Raw genomic sequence first — 24,388 nt, 5'->3', positions numbered from 1 at the left:
CAGTACTCTGCAGGGTATGGTGACCTCAGTAAACTGCTGGTTTTATCCCTCTGGAAACTCTAGGGCAACCCTATCTATGGGCCAGGCTGGATCGAAAACCCAACAAACAAGCTGAAAAAAGGTTTAAACGATTCTTGTATTCATTGGAAGACTGCAAAGGTTAGTGAAGATTTTTTTTCTTCTTTTTGGCAATGTAAGTTATCCAGTTGGAAAAACACCTCTGGTCTAACGTAGGAAATGTCAGTGATACTGCTCCTAGCTTTTTAATGTCGCTCTAAACTTTACTTCGATAGAGCTTTAAACTAGATTTGATGGGGGCACGGGATACCAGCAGGATTGCAGTAGGTAAGCCAAGGATTGGCATGGCATCGCCAGAAGGTGGCAGTGCTAGTGGGAACATTTACAGAGGTTCTGGCAGCACAAAGGACTTAGGAGCTCTGAAATGCTTCTACACCAATGCATGCAGTATGAGAAACAAACAAGATGAACTGGAAGCTTTGGGTTACCTCTCAGATCTACGATATCATTGGTACTAGTGAAACTTGATGGAATGAGTCCCACTGTTGGAGTGCTGGGATGGAGGGCTCCAGGCAGTTTGGGAGAGACAGGCAGGGCAGGCGAGGTGGAGGTGTTGCATGTAAGGGAGAAGTTTGATTGTACATTCCTTACAGTTAGTGATGATGTGGTTGAGGATTAGGGGAATGGAAAACAAAGGAGATGTTTTAGTGGGGGTCTGCTACCGATCACCCAGCCAGGATGTAAGCACTGATGAGTTATTCTATAGGCAATTAGGAGAAATTCCTGGATTGGTAGCCTTTGTCCTTATGGGAGATTTCAACTTCCCAGATATCAGCTGGGAGTATCATCCTGCTGTGACAAGCAGGTCTTGAAAATTCTTGAAGTTTGTAGGAGGTAACTTCTTGTCACAGTTACTCAGTGAGCCAACTAGGAAAGATGCCCTCCTAGACTTGATCTTTGTGAATAGAGAAGGACTCGTGGGGGATGTGATGGTTGGTGGCTGTCTTGGCCACAGTGATCATGAAATGGTTGAGTTTAAAATTTTCAGTGTAATGAGCAAAAAGGACAGCAGAGTCACTACCCTGGATTCCAGGAGAGCAAACTTTAAGTTATTCAGGGAGCTATTTAGCATAGTACCCTGGGAGTATGCTTTTGAGGGCTTAGGAGTCCGTGAGTGCTAGCCAGTCTTTAAGAACCACCTTTTAGAAGCACAGGAGCAGGCAATTCCACTGTGTCATAAGTCAAGCAAAGCTGGGCAGAAGATCAGCTTGGCTGAACAGGGAAGTCCTTGTGGTGCTCAAAGAGGAAAAAGAAATTGTATGATCTCTGGAAGCGAGGTCAGGCTTTGCAGGAAGAGTACAGAGCTGTGGTTTGTTTATGCAGGGAGAAGACACGAAAGGCCAAAGTTCTATGAGAGTCGAAACTGGCCAGTGTTGTTTCAGGTAACAAAAAGGGCTTTTTTAAGCATGTTAATAGCAAGAGGAGGTCTAAAGAAAACGTTGGACCAATACTTGTTGAAGATCGTCATCTGACTAATAGGGATGAAGAAGAAGCAGAGGCATTCAATGCGTTTTTTGCCTCAGTCTTTAATAATACTGACAGACCTTGGGCTGCCTGGTCCCCTGAGTCAGATGACCATGAGTGTGGGAACAGTGACTTTCCATTTGTGGACACTGAAATTGTAAGGAACCAGCTGTATCAGCTGAATGTTTAAAAGTCCATGGGGCCTGATGGGATTCGTCCCAGAGTACTGAAGGAGCTAGGGGATGTTATGGCAGGACCCCTCTCGATCATCTACGAACAGTCTTGGGAGTCTGGGGAGGTCCTTGCTGACTGGAAGCTAGCCAATGTTTCTCCAGTCTACAGAAAGGGCGTGAGGGAAGACCCAGGGAACTAAAGACCTGTTAGTCTAACCTCAGTTCCTGGAAAAATTATGGAGAAGATTATACGGCGTACTATTAAAAGGCCTCAGGCACAAGAGCTGAAACAAGTGGTGATGTGCAAAGCCCACGGTGTGGCCCCCGTGACACCAGCAGCTTTGGATTAGTACCTTGCTGGGTATCACATCACCTATCTCACACCAGTGGCGATCTAACAGCTCGCCAATATTTCACACACATATAAGCCGCTCCCCTACATGCATGACATTAAAAGGTACCATATGTAGATCAGTTCTCAGCTGACAATTCTCCACAGCTCCAAGAAAAGGATGACTTGTTGAACCGGCCATATCCAACGCTACAACACTCCTTCTTGGGTGAACTACAAACTTAGTCAGATTATTCTGACTTTCCATTTTGTTTTTTTAAAGCAGGAGCTCCAGGAAGCCCCGCTACATTTTCCCTAACCACATCTAGAAAAGCAGGTCCTTCTTCCCCACCCTGCTGATGCATGGCCAGACACCAAGCGTGTTCCCACCACGAGGACAGCACACTCGGAGGAAAGCTGCATAAATCCAAACCTGTTTGAAATTCAGACTGAACCTTACTGTGGCTCAAAAAAAGCCAATGAGTGTTATTTTTCCTCATACGCGTGGCAAAGCAAGCTTGTACAAAGCCTCATCAAAAAGTCTGAACTTTTTTGAGAAAATCACCTTGAGTGCTGTGTGCAGTTCTGGGCCCCACAATTTAAGAAGGATGTGAAGGTCCTCAAATGAGTCCAGAGGAGGGCAACAAAGCTGGTGAAAAGGCTGAAAGGAATGTCCTGTGAGGAGCAGCTAACGGCTTTGGGTTTGTTTAGTCTGGAGAAAAGGAGGCTGAGGGGTGACCCCATTGCTCTCTACGGCTTCCTGAGGAGGGGAACTGGAGAGGGAGGTGCTGATCTCTTCTCCCTGGTATCCAGTGATAGGATGCGTGGGAATGGTTCAAAGCTGCACCAGGGGAGGTTCAGACTGGACATTAGGAAGAATTTCTTTACCGAGAGGGTGTGCAAACACTGGAACAGGCTTCCTAGAGAGGTGGTCGATGCCCCAAGCCTGTCGGCGTTTAAGAGGCATTTGGACAATGCCCTTAATAACATGCTTTAACTTTTGGTCAGCCCTGAATTGGTCAGGCAGTTGGACTAGATGATCGTTGTAGGTCCCTTCCAACTGAAAAAAGAGTCTAGTCTATTCTACTTCTCTTGCTCTAGTTTAAATATAATGTTGGCTATTTAGGTAGCTATTTTTTTAGTCTTAGTTAGTTTTGAACTTTTAAACTACTTAAAGGCTACTATGCTTCTTTAAACCCTCCTAATTGTAGACTGCTTGAGTGTGCTACATGTTGGTGCTCGTACAAAGTAACTGGGACTACTGTCTGTAAAAGAAGGTTTAGGTCAATGGTATTTTAATACTTGCATTGAAAGACGATCAAAGCATAAAATTGGCTAACAGTTTGCCAAAAACTGTCACATTTATATGTCTAGAATTTGTTTGGAATGTTGAAGAGGATTTCAAGCCTGTTCCAGATACCTGGATTCCAGCAAAGGACATAGAGTTCTCTAATGGCAATCCTTTGCCCGATGAAAACGGACATATGCCAGGTACATATGATGCAGCACAGGTAAAATGCTGAGGGGGAATCCATTTTTGAAGTCAATTAGAATTAGTTCCAGAGTTAGAAGTAGTAGTTAACATATTCAGAAAACAATTGGAATGTCATTCATTCACTGTCCAGAAAGGCTTTGTTCTTCTGACACATTGAAAGTAATTGCAATTCGCTGTACAGACTTACAGGGCTTCAGCTGAAGGCATAGTTGTCACGTTTGCATTTCTCTGAGATACGACATAGTTTTTCTTGCTACTTTTTCTGTTTGTAGTTAGCTGTGGGGTTTTTTTAAGGCATGTACAGTTCTAGTACACATATGATAACTTCAGATATTTATGTTGGTAAAATGCAATGTTTTCTCATAGGTTGGGTGCCTGTGGAGAAAAATAGTAAGCAGTATTGCTGGCACTCATCTGTTGTAAATTATGAGGCTGAAGTAGCGCTGGTATTGAAACACCATGCTGACCCAGGGCTTCTGGAAATCAGTCCGGTGCCATTATCAGAAATTTTAGAACAAACATTGGAGCTTATTGGGACTAATATTAATGCAAATCCATACGGTAAGTTTGTATGGTCTGTTCTTAAATACTTTTTTATTTAGTGATATTTTTGAGTGAAAACTATGTATTTTCTTTGTATAAGTTTTTTAAAAAAAAGTTCTAAGGTAGCAATGTAAGCTTTTGAGAAAGAAGAGAAAGGACTAGCTCAAAGAACACTCACCCAAAAATACTCACCTCATAAAGCTGAGTTGTCATGAGACTATTTATGTCTATTAAACCTCTTCCCACCTGCATGTTCTTTAGGAGTTATAAAAACGTTTTGCTTTAGTCTTTCAAAAAATACTCTGACTGGAAAAGTTGTTTTAAATATTACTATTAAAATATTTTTAAAGATTGTTCATTGGTGCCTTTTCTTGATTTCTTTTTACTTGCTCTTCTGATGCTGTTTAGACCATTAAAGTAGAAAATTTTATTCAGCCACTTTTTTTTGAGTCCCTAGAGTTAGTAATAAGTTGCAATTTTGAAATTATGAAATACTGTGAATTTTTTTTTAAGGAAATGTAATTTAAGCTACATTTTGGTTGTGGCATCTCCCTTTAAAAGCCTTTTAACAAAAAAACAATTAGGTATGAGCACAAGTGAGTTTTAACTTTTGAGCTTTGCTGTTAGGATAACTTGCAAGGATGAATAGGAAAAATGGTAGTACCTGGTCTAAGCATTTTCTCAGAATGTAAGGGAACTGCAACAAAAAATTCTAATAGCTGTATTTTTAGATGAAGATTTATGTTGAACAGTCAGTGAAGAGGCAATGCATTTGTAAACAGCCTGGCTTAAGTATTAATCCATATTCATAAGAAAATATGCCAGGTTTTCAGGAACTAAGATGTTCGTGCTATTGATTGTGATCTGAAGCATGAAGAATTTAGCTAGTAGCTTTATGGTTACTGAGGAGGTGACCACAAGGACAAAACAGACAACTGTATAAATCTCTATGTCATGTTTATTTTGTACAAATAAAAAGTTACATGAGCAGGAGACAGCTACATTTGATACTTAGAAGTATATTTAACTGTTCTCTTAAAAGCAGGACAATGTTGTAGTATCTAATAGAAGTCTGCCTTTTATAGAGTGCTTTTAAGATAGCCATAATAACAAAAGTGAGGAAAATCTGAAGTTCTCACACGTAACTAGCAGGAAGATTTTTGTTTCTTTTAACATAGGATTAGGAAGCAAGAAGCAGCCTGTACATCTTCTTGTACCACATGGAGCATTTGAAATAAAGAATCCACCTGCTTTGAAACAAGATGACATACTGTCTTGGTTTGAAGGCTGCAGTGAGGGTAAAGTTGAAGGAATTGTGTGGCACTGCCGTGATGGGTGCTTAATCAAGGTAAGTATATAGATGGACATGTGGAAAGCACTATAATAATTCATAATATATGAAGTATTGCGAGGTGTTAACTTTTTGTCTTGTTTTCCAAATTCTTTAGTAGTAAATGTTCTCCTAGCAAATCAGGTGACAGTAGAATTAGTTAAGCCAGTGTCACTACAATGACAACATACTAAACTTCTTGATTATCTACATTATGCTAATAACTTAAAGTAATTGAGAACATAAAATAATATTTTCTTGCCTCTGTATAGGAATCACTCAACATTTTAAAGCTTAATTCTTTTATTTAAAAAATTCATTTCTTGTAATGTGGACTTATAGAACAAGTATTGTTAATAAGAATGTGATTTTTGATTAATTAGCAAGTTTATATTATTTCTGAAGCTGTGGAGGACACCTTGGTTCTGGTTTGTCTTTTGTGCTTTGTTGTTACTCATGTTAGTCAGATGACTGATTAATGGTTGTTAAGTGCCCTAATGCAGAGGATCCTAGAATTGAAGCGCACACACCCCGATCCCCGAAGTTGTGAACGGTTGGGCTACTATATCAGAATGTCTAAACTGATCTTATTTCTTTTTATTTTAGCTCCATCGCCATCATCTTGGTTTACGCTGGCCACTTGCAGAGACGTACCTGAATTCTCAGCCTGTTGTAATTGCTTTTAACAGAACTAAATATGACTGTGACTTTGAACCAAAGAGTTTGTTTGACCATTTTTCAAAATTGGATGGTCAAAGATTTGACAGACTCCAAGATATCAAGTTTGATGCTTGAAATGATTTTTCTCTTTTAAGTTAAATGTTGTATGCACTGCATTCCTCTTACTTGTGTCTACCACAGAACTCTTCACAAATAATCTTCTAGCTTAGGCAGCAGCCTAGGTACTGTACGATTTTAAGTTTCTCCTAAATGACTAATTTTATATAACGAGAGATCCAACATCCAGAGCAGAGATCTAGCTTTCAGCATGTTTATTTTCAGTTCTGGAAGATCCTTAACTTTTGAACCCATTTCTGGAAGCTGTTATGATTAAGCGTAAGAAGTATGTTGTCTAACACTGGCTGGTCCTAATAGCTTAGCTAATGAATGCAATCAACTGTAAAAGTTCCAGAGGTTGCACTTCTATAAATATAATTATCATGTTATACGTAGGATTCAGATTTAGGATCTAGTTGTTTCTCAACAGTAAAGGACAGATTTCAGGTGGGACCAGAATTAGTCCTGAAATTTGATAATTTTTTTTTAAAGTTCTAACAATTTCTTTTGGGGGAAAACTTTTCACTGTATTATTTAACTGGTAAGCTGCAGCATTATGCTATGACTTGAAAACCTAATTAAGCTATATCCTATAGGTACTTCCACTATTCTGGGACAAAAAGAGTAAGTAATAGAAAGTATACTAGTTCTATTTTGGAGGTCCTTAGTAATTAGAGAGACATGACTTGGCTTAATAATACCCATTTTCAGACTGCATCTCAATTAGGAAACTTCATCAAGGGCATATTAAGTGAGATGGCATGTAAATAATAAAGGTGAGACTGCATGATCATTTGAGTTGGCTTTATTTTATCTATGCTATAAAAGTATACATCCAGCTATATAAAATACACAAAATGAAAAATCATTTATCAACAAAAATACCATTAGTTTGGCTGAAATACTATAACTTAACTTTGTGAATTTTCGAAAATTGAGGTAAAAATAACAGGAACAGACATCCAGCACACTGACCCTGAGTCCATAGCTAAGAAGTATGATAGCACGAGACAGCAAGAACAAGTTACATATTCTTATCGATCTGGAACTTAGCATACTTAGCACATTTTAAGAGTTTCTCAACATCTAGGATAAGTCCAAGGTTTCAACTTCACCTGACACCTGTGTATTACCCAAATTACTGTTCTGAATTAAAATACAATATTGCAAAGGAGGTGTGAGAGGTAAAACTCACTTTTATTTTGACTGGTGTATATAAATACTGACCATAATCTGTTGACTAATCCAATTCTGCACTCTTAGGTATGTGCCAAACTACTGTAACTTTAATAGACTTGTATCATTCCAAGATAAAAACAGACAAATAAATCAGTATTATGTAACTGCCCCAGAATTTATTTTCTGTATCGATACTGAGGATACTAAACGCTAGCCTAATCAACAGAAACGTTGCCTGGACTATCCACCTGAATGCCAAACTCTTCAGAAAGCTGCTTTAATCTCTCCTCTAAGATAATATTTTTTTTTACTTCTTCATTGTAGTTGTATTTCAGATCCTCAATTTCTTCAAAAAAGGAAGGGTCAAAGTGTTCTAGTTCTCTTCTCAGCTTTTTTGTTTCTTCCTATTAAAAAGAACGAAGGAGTACCACCGTTATCCAGAACTTAGGAAATACACGTCAACAACAGCTTTTTTTGCCTTTTTCTTAAGAGGCTAAATGATGAGAGAATAAGCATGTTTCTCTAGAAACACAAAAATCTACCTACGTTCACTAACAACAAAATAGGCTTCATAAATATAATGTTTAGAAATTGACTTTGTCATTAAATATTAGTTTAGATGTTAAACAGCTCTTTCTAGGTAACCATAATTTTGCTCATTGTCTTGCCTAGGATGATCCTTGCAACTCACCTTTAATTGCTGTTTTTCTAACTCTGAGGCTTTCAGCTGTGTCTGGAGGTCAGCTACTTCTGTCATTAACTTGTCATTTTTATCCTTCTCTACAGTTTCATTATGTCCTGCAAAAATAATGATAATTTGTTTTGAAATTTAAGGTAATGAAAATCAATGACATGAATAATCTTGTACAGTAATTCTGCATCTCCTGAAAACTGAAACAGTTAAAGCGTGTAAACCCAACTGGGATCAACAGCCACCAAAAATTCATCTGGGCTTTTCTTTAGTTCTTGTACAGATCAGGCGGTGGTGTCTAGTTCCTGTGACTGAACGCAATACTCCAGCGGCCAGTCCATTAGCATACTTCGGAGAAATACGACATGAACAGTTTCTTCGAATTAAATGCAGAGAACTTGGAAATAACGTAGTATAAGGATCTTGTTAATGATATTCGTCATTTCAAGAGGGTTACTTTTTATTTTTTTTTCCCAGTCATACGGCAATGTGCTGCTCTGTAGCGCTCTGCTTGTCCCAGGGGACTGATGCCTGCTAGGTCTTAAGTCATTCACAGAGCTCGTATCTGGAATAGACACTCGTTCTCTGGCAGCTTGGAACCCAAGGCAAAAGGGGTAGGCAAGAGGGTTTCAATGAATGCCTGACGTCTTACAAGCGGTCTTTTGAGGTTTATAAAGCAGATGGTGGCATGAACTACACATCTTCTTGGAAAAGGAAATGTTACAAAGATTACAGCCTCTTGTTCGAGATAATTAGTTATGGCTATTTTTACTAACACTTCTCTATAAAAAACTTGTATAAGTCCTCAAAAATCCAAGACCTTAGTCCGCTCCAGTTTACACTACTCTGGCATTAATATAATTAAAATAATTCTGTAGACTTATGATCATTTTGCACACACATATTAAGTAAAAATAGCTTTAGGCCCCAAATACAGGAAGATCTTTATTTTAGGTATTGAAAATGATTACCGGCTGCAGGACCTTCACTTGTATATGCGTGTACGTGGTGCTTATAATCCTCCACCTGGTGGGCTAGTTCTGCTTTTTCTTTCTCTAATCGATTATTAATTAATCTGGAATATAAAACAATTTTAGAATAATTTTTTAAAATTATGAAAATATTTTAGAATATAAAAGATGTAACTAAAAATCGCAATGGCCATTTCCTGATCATTCTTATTTCAGGTATATTGGCTGAGGTATTTATTTAGTTATTTAAAAGTACATTACCTTAAAAGCTGAAGCTCCCTGATGAGGCTTTGCTCTGTCCTTGCACCTTCAGGAAGGTGTTTGAGAAGCTCAATCTTAAAAGAAAAATTAAGAAAGTTTTACTCTTGAAAAAGTATCCATGGATAATGCAGTTCAGATGGAGTTCTCTTTGATACAGGATTAAAAAATGAATGAAAATAATACTAAGGATGTAACAAAGTACTACGTTATCGTAGAGAAAAAACCCTAAGTGTTCATCTACTGACAGTTTCCACAAAGCTAACTATCTACAGCCTTTTTAAAGTTAGTATAGATCATTGCTACATATTTCATGAAGACAAAAATCTACCTTCTTCAAAAGTTAGATTTACAAAGAAAGTTAGACAGCTATGTTAGCATCACGTATACATATGCTTAAGGCAGTGATATGCCTAAATCATGTAAGTGCTTTAAAATACTACTGACGTGCTTATTTGCATACCTAGGTGTCCAAGTTCCTTTTTAAACGTGATAAGAAAACCCTGTGATTTTGCACTGAAAACCCAAATGAGCGCATGTCGACTAGCAATGACCTGCAGTCATAAGTCAGAGTAGGTCCCCGACCAGAGAGGGAGTTAGCCTCTAGAAGTGCCTTTCAGTAGAAGATGCAGGAGCAAAAAATCAGTGTTTTAAAATATAAGACTACATACAGTTTTGAATGCAGTGACAATTTATGAACTCTCATAAGGCTACTGTTAGTGATAGGCTTTTGTTCTTTTACCACCTAAAATGGTAAGGATTTGGGTTTTTTCACAATCAATCTGTTTCTTTGAAGTGTAGTTAACCTTGACCACATCCCTTCATCAGTATTTGAGACACGAAAGAAAGTGGAAAGTGTGTGTTGCTCCAGAGTAAGATCACATAATGAAAGAATTTTATCTCTGTGTTAATTTTGCTGCTGGTACACACTTCATGTTAATAATGCTGACTTTAGAAAAGGGAAAACAAGCAAAAACTAACAAAATAATGGTTTTATAGGACTCAATTCCAAGTTCTATTTATTGAACACATTTACTTGCTTACATAACATATATGACTTCCTATATTGAAAGTTGTGTATTCGATACCTTACTCTGACAATGGCCTGTACAAGATGTCGGGGGAAGAAAACCATGCACGTATTAATAAATGAGAAGGTGGAAGCTAATCTAGGTGGATAGTCCTAGGGCTACATCTCTGGAGTACTTAAAGGCCAATATTTGATACATCGTTTCAAAGGTACCCGAGTTTAAAATTCTTCAACTCTTCCATGTGTGAAATAATATTTGTAAGACTTATTAGGGACTGCATGTAAGAGGCCATAGTGGAAATAGGCATGAAGATCCCCTTTAGGATGGCAAAGTCAATCCCCCAAAAAAGACCTGGAAGGAAGAGGGAAGTCCCTGCAGCAAACTCACTCTGCAGAACAAGCTAGAAAGATTTTAAGACCATTTGAAGCATCTGTACCTACAGGCTTTCATGTGATCAATGAAACTATAATACAAAACCCTACAGAAGAATACAGTAGAAAAAAATTAATTTTCCCCTAAGACTGCAAGCCAAGAATATATATTGATAATATGTGGTAAACCTCATTAATTGGCTAAAATATGTAGATGTACAATTACGGCAACTAGGACTGAAAAAACCTATAAAAGCATGGCTTAGAGAAAAAAAAATATACTCTGCCAATATAGACATTAGAAAGAAATCAATTAATATTAAGCAATCTATTCTCAGAGTTATCTGGCTAAATTTTACTCACTTGTTCTTTTAGATCTTGTAAGTTTTTATCAGCATTGTGTTCACGTTCTGTTGCTTCCTGAAGCAGCTGTTTAAGGTCAGTAATGCTTTGGGTTTTTTTAGCAATATCCATTTCCATTTCCTTCATCTTGGTTTTGTGCATCCTGGTAGTATTTTTATTTAGAAAAAGATAAGAGCAAAAGCTAATATTTTTGCAGAAACAGAGATTAAAATACCTTTAGGAGATTAAATGCCATAAAATACACCCTAAAATGTGTTTGGGGCATTGGCCTTGAAATAATCACTGGTCTTATTTATTGAGCTGAAAGAAGCATAATGAAAAATACATTTTTAACCTTAGAATAAAGGCTTTTCCAAATGTTACACCTTCGTGGATCTTACTTTGTGTCTCCACTTTATTGAAGAGGGACCGGAATCTTTTTATGGTATTGCACGTAAACCCCAAACTACCTTCTGCTAGAAACATGCACGTCTGTTACTGATGCAGTGTGCACATTGGTCAGGTCTTACTTCAGTGTCATACCTTTGAAAGTATTTTCCTTATGATTTAATAATTTATGGAAAATAAATTAATGTGCTGAGAAAAGGGCTAATACAGACACAGAAGATGAAGACTCCAAGGGCAAAAATGTTCTACAAGAAATTATGTTTGCCCTGGAGTAACAGCAGTCTGAGAAGGATTCCGTTTTGCTTTGAGCTGTACAAGGCTACAAAAAGGTTTTTGTTAGAACCACTGAAATATTGGTTGGAAGGTATCTCTGGAGGTCATGTAGTCCAATCTCCCATCTGAAGTGGGTTTTCAGAGAGCAATACAATCTCCAACATCTTGCTACCTGCCAAAGAGCCTTCCGAAGGATCACTTGGATGACACCTTTGTCTGACCTACCAAACACTTTCTATTACCATGTACATGCTTTGGAAGATGCGCTGGTGAGGTGGATTGCATATTAAAGTGCCCCAATGGGTTAGTAGTGTCTTGATGTTATTCACTTACTTTAAAATCATGTTAAAGTAAATGCAAATAGAAGTCATTATTCATACCAGTTGAAATAGGCAAGTACAATTAAGCACAACCATATATTTTATATCTATCTATCTATATACAACTACCTATCTATAGCAACTAAATAGAACTAAGTAGAAATGTTTTTCAAAGAGGTGAAGAACTGAAAGAAAAACTATATTCAAACTGCTGAGCTGATATGCCAGCTGTTAAGGGCCTATCATCTTCACTGCATGTTCCTCTCCTCCTCCTCCTGTGGCTGGCAGCCAGTTTTGCCTGCCTTCCTTATGCTAAATATGGCTGTCATCTGGCCTTGCATAAAGACATTTTACCTCACTACATAGTTAGGGGGAAGGTTAAAAAAAAGGAACCGCTTTCTGAAGTCTCAGTGAGGTGAAACAGCTCAGCAGTATGTCAGAGAAGCACCAGAACTCCCCCAAGGGGTCCTGTGGGAGTGCAAGACCGGGAAGTGGGTAAAATCTTGGACATCAGCAGATAGACTGTTCAACAGTGATCTGACCTAAGATGGAATCAGACAAGTCTCTCTCCTGTCCAGCTGATTTTCTGCCCTAAGAAGGTTGCAGTCAGAGGTTATTTTTGTAGATACTCTCCACCTGTTTACAACTATTAAAAAGTACTTTTGCAACACGTCATCTTATTTCATTCTGAGGTCATCCAGGAGTCCAGGGCTAAGTATTTCTTCCCAAAAATTTGCTCTCTTCCATCTTTATGCAGAACACGGTCTGTTTATTTCTCTTAATAGCATAAGCATTGTTTCATTTTCTTGTCTTTTTCTGAGATACGGCAGTACAAGAGATGATTTTGAATTAAAAACTCTTGCCTCAAGAGGGGTAAAATTCTCCTTCCTCGTCCACTTTGATGAATCACAGGCATGTTTCATGTGAATGTACCTTACATCAAACTTCATATTCTATATCAATCTGTTCATTATTAAACACGCTAGTGTGACATATAACTAGCATCTTTGTGCATAGCTCTTTATTGAAAATGGGTGTAATAGTAATGCTTTTTGGACTGGCAATGGTTTTGGGGTGACCGTTGGCCAAAATCATTTCTGTAAGCAAACCACAGAACACAGAACTAAACAGCTTGCTTCTAGCAAAGAAATGAATGCAATTAAAGTTGTTCAGGCTGTAGAGTTAAGATCTGTATAAGTAGGTTGTTACAGAAAAAGCATCTGAACTAACTGCAGAAGTACAGATAAATTAAAAATGTGTGCCAAAGTTGCAAAGCAGAAATCGGTGTCATAGAACTGTTTTCTTTAGTTTGTTCCACATTGAGTGATGCAAGTGACACCTGAATTGTAAAACAACTGACAGGTAACTTTCAGACAACTTATTGGTAAAGAGTTGTAGACATTTACTATTATTACCAAACCAAAATTGATTTTTGATGCTGATTTCAAAGTCTGAGTTTTATCTAAAAATCTAGGAAATGGCGATTCCCACACTTCATTTTATATATTGGAAAAGCCAATCCAGTGCTAGTCTCCAAGTTTTTCTCCCTTCTTCTACAGATAACAGAATCAACTGGCTGACTGCAGTTAGCTTTCAGGGCCTTCAGAACACACATGAAGGATCTTTAGGTATGTCTACATGTCCCAAGGAGTATAGAAATCCCAGTGGGCTTTCTAATACAGCCTCTGCACATTCACATGGTTACACGTAGATTCAAATGCAGCCAAGCTGGAAAATGCAGGTTGCTGGCTTCCAGTTTTTGTTTCAGATTGTTATCCACACGGTAAGGTATTGAAATACTTTCTATGTTCAGCAAAAATGCTGACATTATTCCACAAAGCACAAATACAATACATTTAAGGAGCAAGGAACACAAAATACTTCCTTTACCAGAATTCTCCAGAAGTCTACAGCTGATCTGAAGAAGGGAGATAATTAACTGGCTTCTGTATAGAAGCAGCTAACAAAGCCAGTACTTAAGGGTACTAGATCTCTTCTGGATTCGTATCAGAGACCTGTATACTGATTCTACATACTAATATAGAATCAGAAAATAAAATATGGATAATATAAAACTATCTTCAAAAGAGGAAAGAAAAATTATGAAAATCAAAGTCTAATTTGTTTGCTAATATTTAAAAAGGAATTAACACTTGTGTTTATCTTCCTTACTTCATTCTCAATTCCTACCTTGTTACAGCAACGGACTTCCAGCTTTTGCTGTCAGCTCCGTCAAATTGGCTCTCAGCCAAATTTAGCCTCTTAATGGTTTCCTCCAGCTGTACAGTTAACTTCTCATTTAATATCTCCAAGTTATTCTTCGCTATTCGTAGCTTCTCTCCACTGTCAGCTTCCTATTGTTCAATAAAAACAAAGGTTTATGGAATACTTAACCTCACATGAAGCACAGGATTATCTAAAATGATGGTGAGATAGGGTCAGTGCTGATTTAGAGGAAAACAGTGCATCCAAGATCACTAGCACTACAACTTCCAAATTCTGTCTTGGGCTGCTCCTTGGGTGTCTCCTCTCCACATATAATTAAAAATTCTGTCATAGCAGTATCAGTCCTTAGAAAAGGGTCCGTTCCGTATCAACCATTTAAAAAAAAGAAAAAAAAAAGAAAGATACTGGCCACAACCAGTAACTACAGTAACTAATGGAAATAAAGGGATGCATTACAACCATCATACCTTTTTCAGTTCTTTACGCAGCCTCTCGTTTTCAGTAATGACTTTTTCCATTCCTTTGGTTTTAGATTCATAATGCGTACTCGGCTGGCCCCCCAGATGAAGTTTCATTTTTTCCATTTCAGACTAAATATCAAACAGTTTGTTAAAACACATATACATTGCTTAGTAGAAAATTTCAGATTTCCATTTTTAAAATACAGCATAGTTGCAGCTACCTAGCACAGTGAACATAACATTTCATCACGTATTTAAACATATCCTTAAGATACAGAGTACCTTTACACAAATCATGCAGTATGTTATGCTAAAATGAAGTTTTGCTTTTGTGTTCTACACATTTCACAGCTGGTATTTTTAAAACACTTTTGTGCCAATCAATGTCAACAACAGGCTTGCTGCTCCATTTTCCTACTAACTTGCATATAAACTGCTATCTAAATATAGTTATTGGAGATAGATCAGTACCTTTAGCCTCTCATTTTCCCGTTCAAGACCAAGCAATTTCTCATTAGAAACCACAGCAGGAGCTTTTTTCAGATCTTCATTTTCTCTTTGGACTCTCTCTACAACCTTTTTCATCAAACCAATTGTTTTTTCCAATTCTGGGACTGTCTTTCCACTTCTACCAGCCTATAGAGAGGGAAGAAAAAAAAGTAAAAGGAAATAAACCGTTCATCTTAACATTCTGAGATACTCCAGATCTTACTTTTTCGCTTATTTTCCCATTGCAATTTATATTTACCAAAAAAAAAGTTACATTTTGGTGTGACTTGGAACACCAAAGTTCTTGCATACTTAGCTCCCCAAAATGATATATTCATCCCCCAAAGTCACCGCATCAGCTCCTTCATTTTCTGTGTTACCCAGGAAAGCTGCAGTTAGTCTCAAAATCTGCTGTACTTTATGAACTAAACTGAAACATTAGGAAAATAAATCAAAGTACTACTTTTTTTGTTTTAGCTTTTCTTGTAGAGCAATTGCCTGATCCAACAGACCATGCAATTGCTTGAATCCTAATACTGTCTGAGGGGAGAGAAAAAAAAAAAAAAGAACGGCTGGGAGCTTGAGGGAGGAAAAGGGGGCCCTTTTTTAGCAACCATACTTCTGCTGGATTAAAGTGACAGAAGAACTGCATCTTAAAGCATGAGTAAATCTTCTCCCTTTCCCAAGGCATATATTCTTGCAGAGTGATAAATAAATATGGGGAGAAAAGCTTGTAATTTCTCCATTTTTCTTCTTTCACTACATTCATTTATGAGGTAGAAAAGATGTTAAAGGGTATTCAAATGCATTTGTTTTCTCATCATTTTTGTAGTGACTGTTTTCCTCAGCCAGTAATAGTTTAAAGATGCTGTTGTTTCTAGTTCTGGGCCCAGAAGTACCTCCTTTTCTTTCTACAGAGGTAAGGAGCACAGTACAGTGGAAAACGGGGACGATTCTACTCCCTGGAGCCCTACATAAACCTATATAGTGACCAAGTTTTGGAAGTAAAAATGACTTATTCTTTCTTCTCTAAAATAACTGGAGGGATTAGGAGGTTTGTGTTGGTACACAGAGTTAAAGAAAAACCTCTGTCAGATCTTGGTGCCTGAAAAGGGAGGAAGATTCAGAATTTGCTGCCTCCTCAGAACCTTTGCATGAAACAGTTTTATAAACTGAATTTCCTTACCCAAAAACTACCACTGCATAAGAGAGAGGCAGATACACAAGCAGTCCATGCAAGGTACAAGTAAAAGAATGGGAAATATGCAATCTTTTCCAGGTACCAAGAAATAGAACCCATTCTCCTGGTATACTGAAAGAGCTACGAAGGCACTTAAGAGCTTTTATTAAATCAGCTTCCTTTAAAAGGTCACACAAATAGTTTGACAAGTTAGTGGCCAGAGAGATACTGGGCACTGCTGAAGCCTTTTTTTCCTGTAACTTCTGAAATATTGCTCTATTAAAGAAGCTGACAGTAGCTAGGATAAAATTTAACTGTGTCATTTTGCATAGTACAACAAAAAAAACCTTCACTAATAATAACTTACACTTTCTAGCATCTGCATCAAATCAAAATCCTATCTTTTAAATCATAAAGCTGTAACAATTATGCATTTACATAAATACATGAATATAATTTTCAGTTTTCATATAATTCATAATTTAGCTTAATAAAATATTGCTTTTTTGGTATTTCGGTTTCATTTAATTATGATGAAAAATGTTATTACAATACTCACCCCTCTAATGCTGCCCAGCTTTCGTTCAACATTCGCTTTCTCTTTTTTGAGAAGTTCACACATTTCTTTTAAGTCACCTACTTGGTCCTAAAAAAACAAAGTAATAAACAACTTATTTAGATTTCAAATTGAAGTGAACAGTAACAAAATTACAGTTGGTTTACTTTGAAAAATGTAAAGAGAAAGCAATTTCCCATCGCTTTTTGGATGACATTTTTCATCATTTCTACCAGCCATTTGACTTTCTCATCTTCCATAAAAACATGAAAAACTTACAGTATGTACAGAAAAGATATCCATTTCTTTTTCAGCAATCCCCTAACTCGTGTCAGGGTAAAGGGGACTACAGGTAAAAAGATGATACCTTTAGTCTTGGCAAATCTTTATTGGCCTGCTCTAGCTGGAATCTTAGCTCAACGTTTTCAGATGACAATCTTAAATTTTCCTTTAAAACCTCTTGTTCTCTTCGATATTGATTGCCCGATCCTATTCCTGATGTCTTGAGAAAACCGAGGGGAAAAAAATTATTATTAAGTGGTAATGCACTACTCATTGTATGAGTTGTAGCTGATAAAGAGCAACAGCGTATTAGTATTTTTCACAGAAATAAAACAGATGACAGTTGTATCACCAGTTTTGATCTAACCTGCTCTGACTTTAACTCCTCTGACATTTTCTAAACTTGCTTAACCTTTAAGGGAAGTTTACAGATCAGTATGAACCAGTAAAAATTTTGTCAAACCAAAATTAACTCTCAAACTATTGGGTAGAAATAAATCTCAAAGTCTAAAAGACAAAAAAGCTACTGAATGTAGTAAGCTGTGACACTGTACCTGGGAACAGCATGTAATGTTAAGGACATATTCTGATATGTTTATTAAATAGTACATATGGCATCAGGAATTTCACTGAAGTCAGAGCAAGTCAGGAAGAGTAGTATATAACTCTAGTTCTTAGTCTGTTAGTTCCTACAATCTTAAGTCTTTATCCATGGAGGCTAGTAATTTCTATTACATAAAGAGTGCTTTGCATGCCTTATATTGCCAATTCCAATCGTAAGTATATGGTAAATTATTATGCCTGACTAGTAAAGAGTAAAACCTTTTGATGATATAATAATCAGCAGTTTTTACTTATGTAGTTATGGAATTAACCATATGATCCATTAATTCATCACTAATAATGATAGAAATAAAGTATTTGCTTCAATAAAGCATATTTTTTTCTTAGTGTAAGTAATAACACATCCGAAGTCTCTTAAGGAATGAAGGTCATCAACTAGCTGCATGTATCATTGTGATTTTGTAAACTTTCTGGATCGAAATTTTAGAACTGACCATAGCTTACTTGTGAGCTGACATGCATGCCTATCATGGAAGTATAAGGTTTGCTTTATGGACCACTTGGTGACTACTTCAATATACCTGCAGACCATGCATAGGAAACCACTGCATTATCAAGATCAAGTTATTCTATTTCTACATCATTTATACAGAAGAAATGATAGAGGACTGCTACAGCATCAAACCTCGGGCATTTCACAAAATTCTGGGGTTGTTTCAACCCTGTCTGTACCACTTTGGTAAGTTTCATGTTTATCCTCTGCAGTGTGTTGATTCATTTCATTATTCACATTTATTTTTTCTGCTTCATAGTCATTAGCTTGATTAGAAGGTTCCCCTGAATCAGACTGATGGCAGCTCATTCTGTCAGTATAAGGCTCTTCTACACTTTCTTCTTCATCAACATTTGATTGCTTGAGTATTTCTTGCTTCCTCTCCTCTTTTTCAAATTCCTCATTAAATTTTCCATTTTCAGGTTGGGTTATATTTTCTTCTTTTTCACTGCAGTTCTCTTCATCAGCTTCAGCTATATTTTTGTTTTTCAATCCTTCCGTAGAAATATCTGTGTCCTTGCATTTCTCGCTATCTTCAGGATGCTGTTCAGGAGACACTTCTGTGCTTGCATTCACAGTAGCCTCATGGCCTTCATTATGCATGATGCATGTTTGCACATGTGCTTCCTCATCTATTTCATTGCCATCAGTAATGCTATGATTAGTCTGATGTTTAATTTCATCCCTACTTGAAATAGATTTCTTTTGAAGGGAATTCAAATACTTTTGTTTACTGATACTGATAGGAACAGAGTTGGTCAGTTCAGTTTGGTCACATGTACTCTGATTCAAGTTGAAGATAGAATGAAGCATGAAAGAAAAGCAGAAGACAGTAAAACAAAACAGGAAATAAAGAAACCTAGAATGTACTGTTAAATCTATTTCTTGAAAGATTAAGATAACCCAATAATGCAATATTTGCAATATAATGAACCTTGTAAAAATCAAAACACAACAAAAACACCTAATGTAACTGAAATGCAGCTCAGTATTTCCCCAACCTCTGTGTATCCCAATTTTTCAATCAATATGGAATATAAAAGTAGTCTCTCAGTAGCAGACTCACATATTTAAAAATACATATTCCTTATTTCTCCACATATGCTAGGATGCTGAATATTTCAGCTTCTACCTGTAGAACACTGAAAGTATAAGTTTTGGGTTTTGGGGGTTTTTTGCGGTTGGTTTTGTTGTGGTTTTTAAAAACACTAAAAGCTGAGTATTTCATATCCTGTTCTAGAATACTATAATTTGAAATAAAACCAGCTAAATGACACAGAATACCAAATGGATAACAAATATTTTTGTTAAGTAGGTGCAATTCCTCTAGGTAATATGGTTACATCATTAACTTACCGAGGGTTTAGAATGTGGCTCTCTCGAACATTGTCTCTGCAATGCATGAAGCTTTTCCTGGAGGTATTGATTTTTGAAATGTAATTCTTCTACAACAGAATCTCGTGGGATTGCTTGCTGTGTTCTACATCAAAAAATGAATCAAGCCAAAACAAACAAATGGCTATTAATGCAGAAAAGCATCCCTTAAGGTAAAAAACCCATGAACTTCTGGATTACTAGACTGGATTTTCTAGTATTACTGAGGTAGTTATTCTTAATCAATGTTAGCCATATATACTATTTCAACTAATCCCCGTGAATCGAAACTACTTACTTTGTCAGAAGGAATTTGCACTTTTGTGATGTGTACAGCTTCTATTACTCAAGTACACTATCCACTGTGATAGCGGATACACTGATTAAGAATACACTCCCTAACTGCAACTTAGCAGTTCCAGTAACTTTCACCAACCCTAAATTGTAATTATAATTTTACACAATAGGAGCCAGATGTTTTTCATATTATTTAGCTTTTTAGAATAATGAACCAACGCTGCATATTCTCTGAACATGCACAATTGCTCCCAAGTAGCTTTAAGTTTGCTTGTCACAGACTCAGAGAAGGATTTTTGAAATTCCCATGGTTTTTTCCTCATTGAATCAGTTGGTCTAATAGAGACTATCTCTTTCCACAGATTTTTTTTCTCATTTAGATTTTTTAGTTTTTATAGATTCTTTTAAAATGCCTCTCACCTCATGTGAGCAACTTCATTTTCTAAATCTAGATTCCGTTTTCTTAGTTCTTCCAGTTCTTTTACAGTCTCTGAGGCTCTTACTCCAATAACACGGTCAACAGTGACACCAGTAGTTTTCAGTTTCTTCTGTAGAGCAACTTTCTCTTTTTCAGTCCTGCAACATCCAGTAAATTTACGTTTAAAAATTTGCTAACTTGCTTTCTTTAGGAGAAAATATTTTCTGTCTTAAAGAATCCACACTTGCAATTTATTTGCTCACTGAACCACACCCCCTTTTCTGTTTAATAAGGTTACCTTATAGACAGTACAGCTTTACCAAAAAAAACCCCAAACAAACCCAAAAACTAAACCTGGAAAAAACAATGAACATTAAGTCAGTATCATGCATGTCATAAACCACTTGCTGGTCTTGCCTGTGTTTTATGTGAAATTCATGCAAGACTTGCAAAGAATAAATGCCATTTTGAAGCAGTTTCAAAGCACAATCTAACAACAGCTACAATCACCATCACAGTTTCTTTTCTCTTCTGCATCTTTTATCAGTAAACCCCCACCATTACTGTACTGAAATAAATGTAACATTTGCAAAGGGTTTGTGCATGTGTTTTTTTTAAAAGGCTTCCATCTCATAATTCTAGAACCGTGAGCACTGCAGTAGCACTACATATAACAGTAGCACAGTATCCAATCCCAGCAATCTGATTAAATAACACAGTGTGAGAAACAGCCTGTCTTCCTAAAGCTGTTATTTGTTTCATGGGAATAACAGAATGCTATATACAAGAAGCATAATACAGGACTTAAATTAGTTTTATTCAGAGACAGTTTCTTGTAATAAAGGTTGTTGGCTTCTCCATGGGAAAGGATACTAGAGTAGTAGCCTGCTGCTTGAAAATTAACTAATCCTTTTAATCTCAATAGCAATGTCAAATTCTAGACATCAATCTTATAAACATAACAAACATAATTATTATATGGCAAACATATTTGGATTTCCCTTAGGTCATCATTTTGTAGCTGAATCTATTAAACCAACTCACTTGGTATAAATTTCCTTCAGTGTATTCAACTGTTTGGCTAAAGCATCTACTTCTTTTTCCTTTTCCCTTAGTTTGTTCCGCAATCCTTCCATTCTGATATGCCATTTTTTACCTTCTTCCCATCTAATTATTTCCTCTTTGGAGGTCTGTGAAGCACATAAACAAATTATGTATTTCTTTTTCAATTTTTTTCTTAAAGCAAAATAAGCAAACAAGTTAGAAAACCAAGAATGATATTATCAATTTAAAACATGAAGCCATAGCAGGCATGTATTATTTACGTTATTTACCATAAGGTAAATAGCAGGCCCAGCTGGATACCTTAAGTATGCTGTAGTGACTGGTGTATAAAGCTGATGCAGTTTAATGCTACTACCAAATTCTTCCTTAGCTTTTAATATTCATTTTACAAAAAAGGAGTGACACATTTTATGAAATTTAGAGATGCTAGTGTAATGTATCCTTTTACTTTGAATTACATGTTAGTAAAGAAGACAGATTAAAGAAAAAGAAGTGTTTTTCTATGCCAGTTTACAGCAGATCTGTCTTCTGCAGCTCACCAGCAGTTTATATCCCCCTGCTGCACAGCTGTACAATTGGTCATTTTAGTTTATTTTTTCCTATGAGAAATGGATACTTAAAGTTATAATTCAGTAACTATAAATTATACATCAGTTAAAACCTGTGCCTATGTCATCACAAATGGCTACTGAAAAATCACAGTCAATATTCCTGTAAACAATCTTTGTTTTTTTTAATTGGACTTTTCCCTTCTCCAGTTAGGCCCTGTACTTTCTTTTCTGTCTTCATTCTAAACAGTTACTGCTACTAAGGGACAGACAGAAAGCAAAATCTTGGAAAAAGGAAAAAACATGCCAAGTTTGAGAAAAATATCTCTAGACACTAAGCAACAGGTATTTAAAAAGTCTCAAATTAATTGGAAGCCTAAGTGCAGTCCTAGAATAATACTTAATATCATAAATAGTCTGAATGTCATTATACAAGCATGCTATAATATTCCAGTATACTTTATGATTACTATGACAAGCCACTAATTAGTTACTGAAGCAGTAAAATAACAAGCAAAAAACCAAACAAAACAACTGGTAAAATGAACACATCTCCAATCGCTCAGAACCTCTTGCATGTGGAGATCACTATTGTGAAGAATAATCACTTATATAGACATCATCCCTTTTAGGATTCACACCTTTGCTCCTAAATACTTCATGTTTTTATCATTGCGTTGATTTCGCAAATGCACATTTGACAGCACTTACGTAATCAATTTCACTGCTACCTATAAAATCTTAGTTTTCTAAGATTTGTAATGGATCTTTAATTGTACAAAAAGGGCAGTAAAACATTAATATACCAGTGCTAAGCAACAAGAGCAGTAACAAAGAGCATGGGAAACATGAAGAAGTTAGAGTCATGAAACTGCTTTTCTTCTGATCAAGTTTGGTTGGTTGGTTGGTTTTTTTTAGAGGCAATAAGGAGAGTTGAACTGCCTAGACCTAGGCTGATGATGTCCTTCAAAGCCACGATCTAAATATCACATACCTTGTCTTCTCTTACACCTTTTTTTTCTGTTTCTTCACACTTCTTCTCAAGTTCACTTTCCAACTTTTTGATTTTTTTCTGAAGTGCATCGATCAGATTTTGCTCATCAGCTTTGCTCTGAAAAATTACAAACTTTTACAAACTTAAAGTTTAATGACCACTACCTAAGTATTTTTCTCCACTCAAAAAATAAGGACTTTAATTCCAATTGGTAGAATTTGTTTACAACCTGAATGATCTTTTAAAAATTATCGTTAAATTATTAAAGTATTGGAATGTAACTTTGCATTCTAAACTGAATAATCAGCAGCAAGTAGCTGAATTAAAAAAAATAATTTGACAATTCTACTGTAAATCCTCTACTTTTCTTCTGAAAGGGGAAATAAGGACAGCCAGGAAGATCACAAAATTCCATTTTTCAAAAAAGCTTTGAAAGTGGTAATTCAACTCCTCAGACTCTTTCAAACATATTTCAAGGAGCAAGTATTTTTCAGTCTCTTCCTTTCATTTCAGGCATGCTTCCAAGAGGAAAAGCCAATAGCTCACATGTAACCCAGCTGATAAGCAAACATAAATTTTTAAATCAAGTATAAGTCTCAATGCCTGCCAAAAGTACTTAATCTTTCTCCCCTAAACCAGCACATCTATGCACAAACTTGACCAAGATCGAATATATTTTTAAAAATCACTTCTACCTGAATGCTACTGTTTAGCCTCCTAATCCGTTTCTTCAGTTCTTCATTTTCTTTTTCTACTCCATTTTTTTCTCTCAACATTTTAGAAAATGCTTTTTGTTTCCTCTGAAGTTCTTGGTTCAACTCATCCCTTTCATCAGACAAAGAACTTTCCCTGGTTTTACTTATTTTAAGGTTATCTGTAAGTTTTGTAATCTGATTATTTAATTCCTGAATCTGTGTCTAGAAGAAAACAAACAAACAAAACAGCAAACCCCCAAAATCAGGATTATCAGCAATACAACAATGCAATACAATGATATTACCCAGTACTCACCGTAAGCCCCTTTGTTTGTCTGTCAACAATCTCCTGGACATTCATATATGCCTCTTTTTGTGATGCAGCAGAAATAATCTGCTGTTCAGCATTAGCAGTCATTTCTGCTCGGAGTTCCAGAAGTGCTTTACTCAAAGCCTGAAAATAATAAATTCAAGTTCTTTTAAGTGAAGAAGCTGCTAATAAGAACACTACAAAACAAGAAAAGGCAATTATATTTTACTATGTTATATTATGCAATTATATTCTACCTCCTGCTGTACTATACATAGAATTCTTCAAGCATTAAGCAACATTAAACATCTATGTGACATAGGGATTAATTTTTGTTGACT

General features: G+C 36.4%; 2 protein-coding genes across 2 annotated transcripts in view; one reads left to right on the top strand and one right to left on the bottom strand.

Moving 5' to 3' along the window:
* Window positions 1–63: 63 nt before the first annotated feature.
* Window positions 64–6,979, top strand: LOC103914683 (chromosome unknown open reading frame, human C12orf29; the record flags this gene model as incomplete). The annotated part of the gene is made up of 5 exons (XM_009321368.1): window positions 64–159; window positions 3,421–3,537; window positions 3,908–4,102; window positions 5,263–5,432; window positions 6,021–6,979. Coding segments are annotated over 5 exons (767 nt in total), but the record flags the coding sequence as incomplete, so codon positions are not given.
* A 75-nt stretch (window positions 6,980–7,054) lies between these two features.
* The window catches only part of CEP290 (centrosomal protein 290kDa), a 54,733-nt gene continuing 37,399 nt past the window's right edge, over window positions 7,055–24,388 (bottom strand). The window contains exons 38-53 of the mRNA XM_009321333.1: window positions 24,054–24,191; window positions 23,738–23,959; window positions 23,043–23,159; window positions 21,480–21,625; window positions 20,438–20,593; window positions 19,703–19,826; window positions 17,315–17,449; window positions 16,951–17,037; window positions 15,194–15,358; window positions 14,729–14,851; window positions 14,226–14,389; window positions 11,056–11,197; window positions 9,294–9,367; window positions 9,033–9,136; window positions 8,062–8,168; window positions 7,055–7,774 (exon numbers count right to left, since the gene is read on the bottom strand). Of these exons, the coding sequence (XP_009319608.1) occupies window positions 7,586–7,774; window positions 8,062–8,168; window positions 9,033–9,136; window positions 9,294–9,367; window positions 11,056–11,197; window positions 14,226–14,389; window positions 14,729–14,851; window positions 15,194–15,358; window positions 16,951–17,037; window positions 17,315–17,449; window positions 19,703–19,826; window positions 20,438–20,593; window positions 21,480–21,625; window positions 23,043–23,159; window positions 23,738–23,959; window positions 24,054–24,191 (2,193 nt within the window). The 3' untranslated portion in view covers window positions 7,055–7,585. The remainder of the gene's footprint in view (window positions 7,775–8,061; window positions 8,169–9,032; window positions 9,137–9,293; window positions 9,368–11,055; window positions 11,198–14,225; window positions 14,390–14,728; window positions 14,852–15,193; window positions 15,359–16,950; window positions 17,038–17,314; window positions 17,450–19,702; window positions 19,827–20,437; window positions 20,594–21,479; window positions 21,626–23,042; window positions 23,160–23,737; window positions 23,960–24,053; window positions 24,192–24,388) is intronic.

The sequence above is a fragment of the Pygoscelis adeliae genome, unplaced genomic scaffold (genome assembly GCF_000699105.1).
Source record: "Pygoscelis adeliae isolate BGI_AS28 unplaced genomic scaffold, ASM69910v1 Scaffold232, whole genome shotgun sequence".
Taxonomy (NCBI): domain Eukaryota; kingdom Metazoa; phylum Chordata; class Aves; order Sphenisciformes; family Spheniscidae; genus Pygoscelis; species Pygoscelis adeliae.
This window is presented reverse-complemented; position numbering and strand designations above follow the sequence as displayed.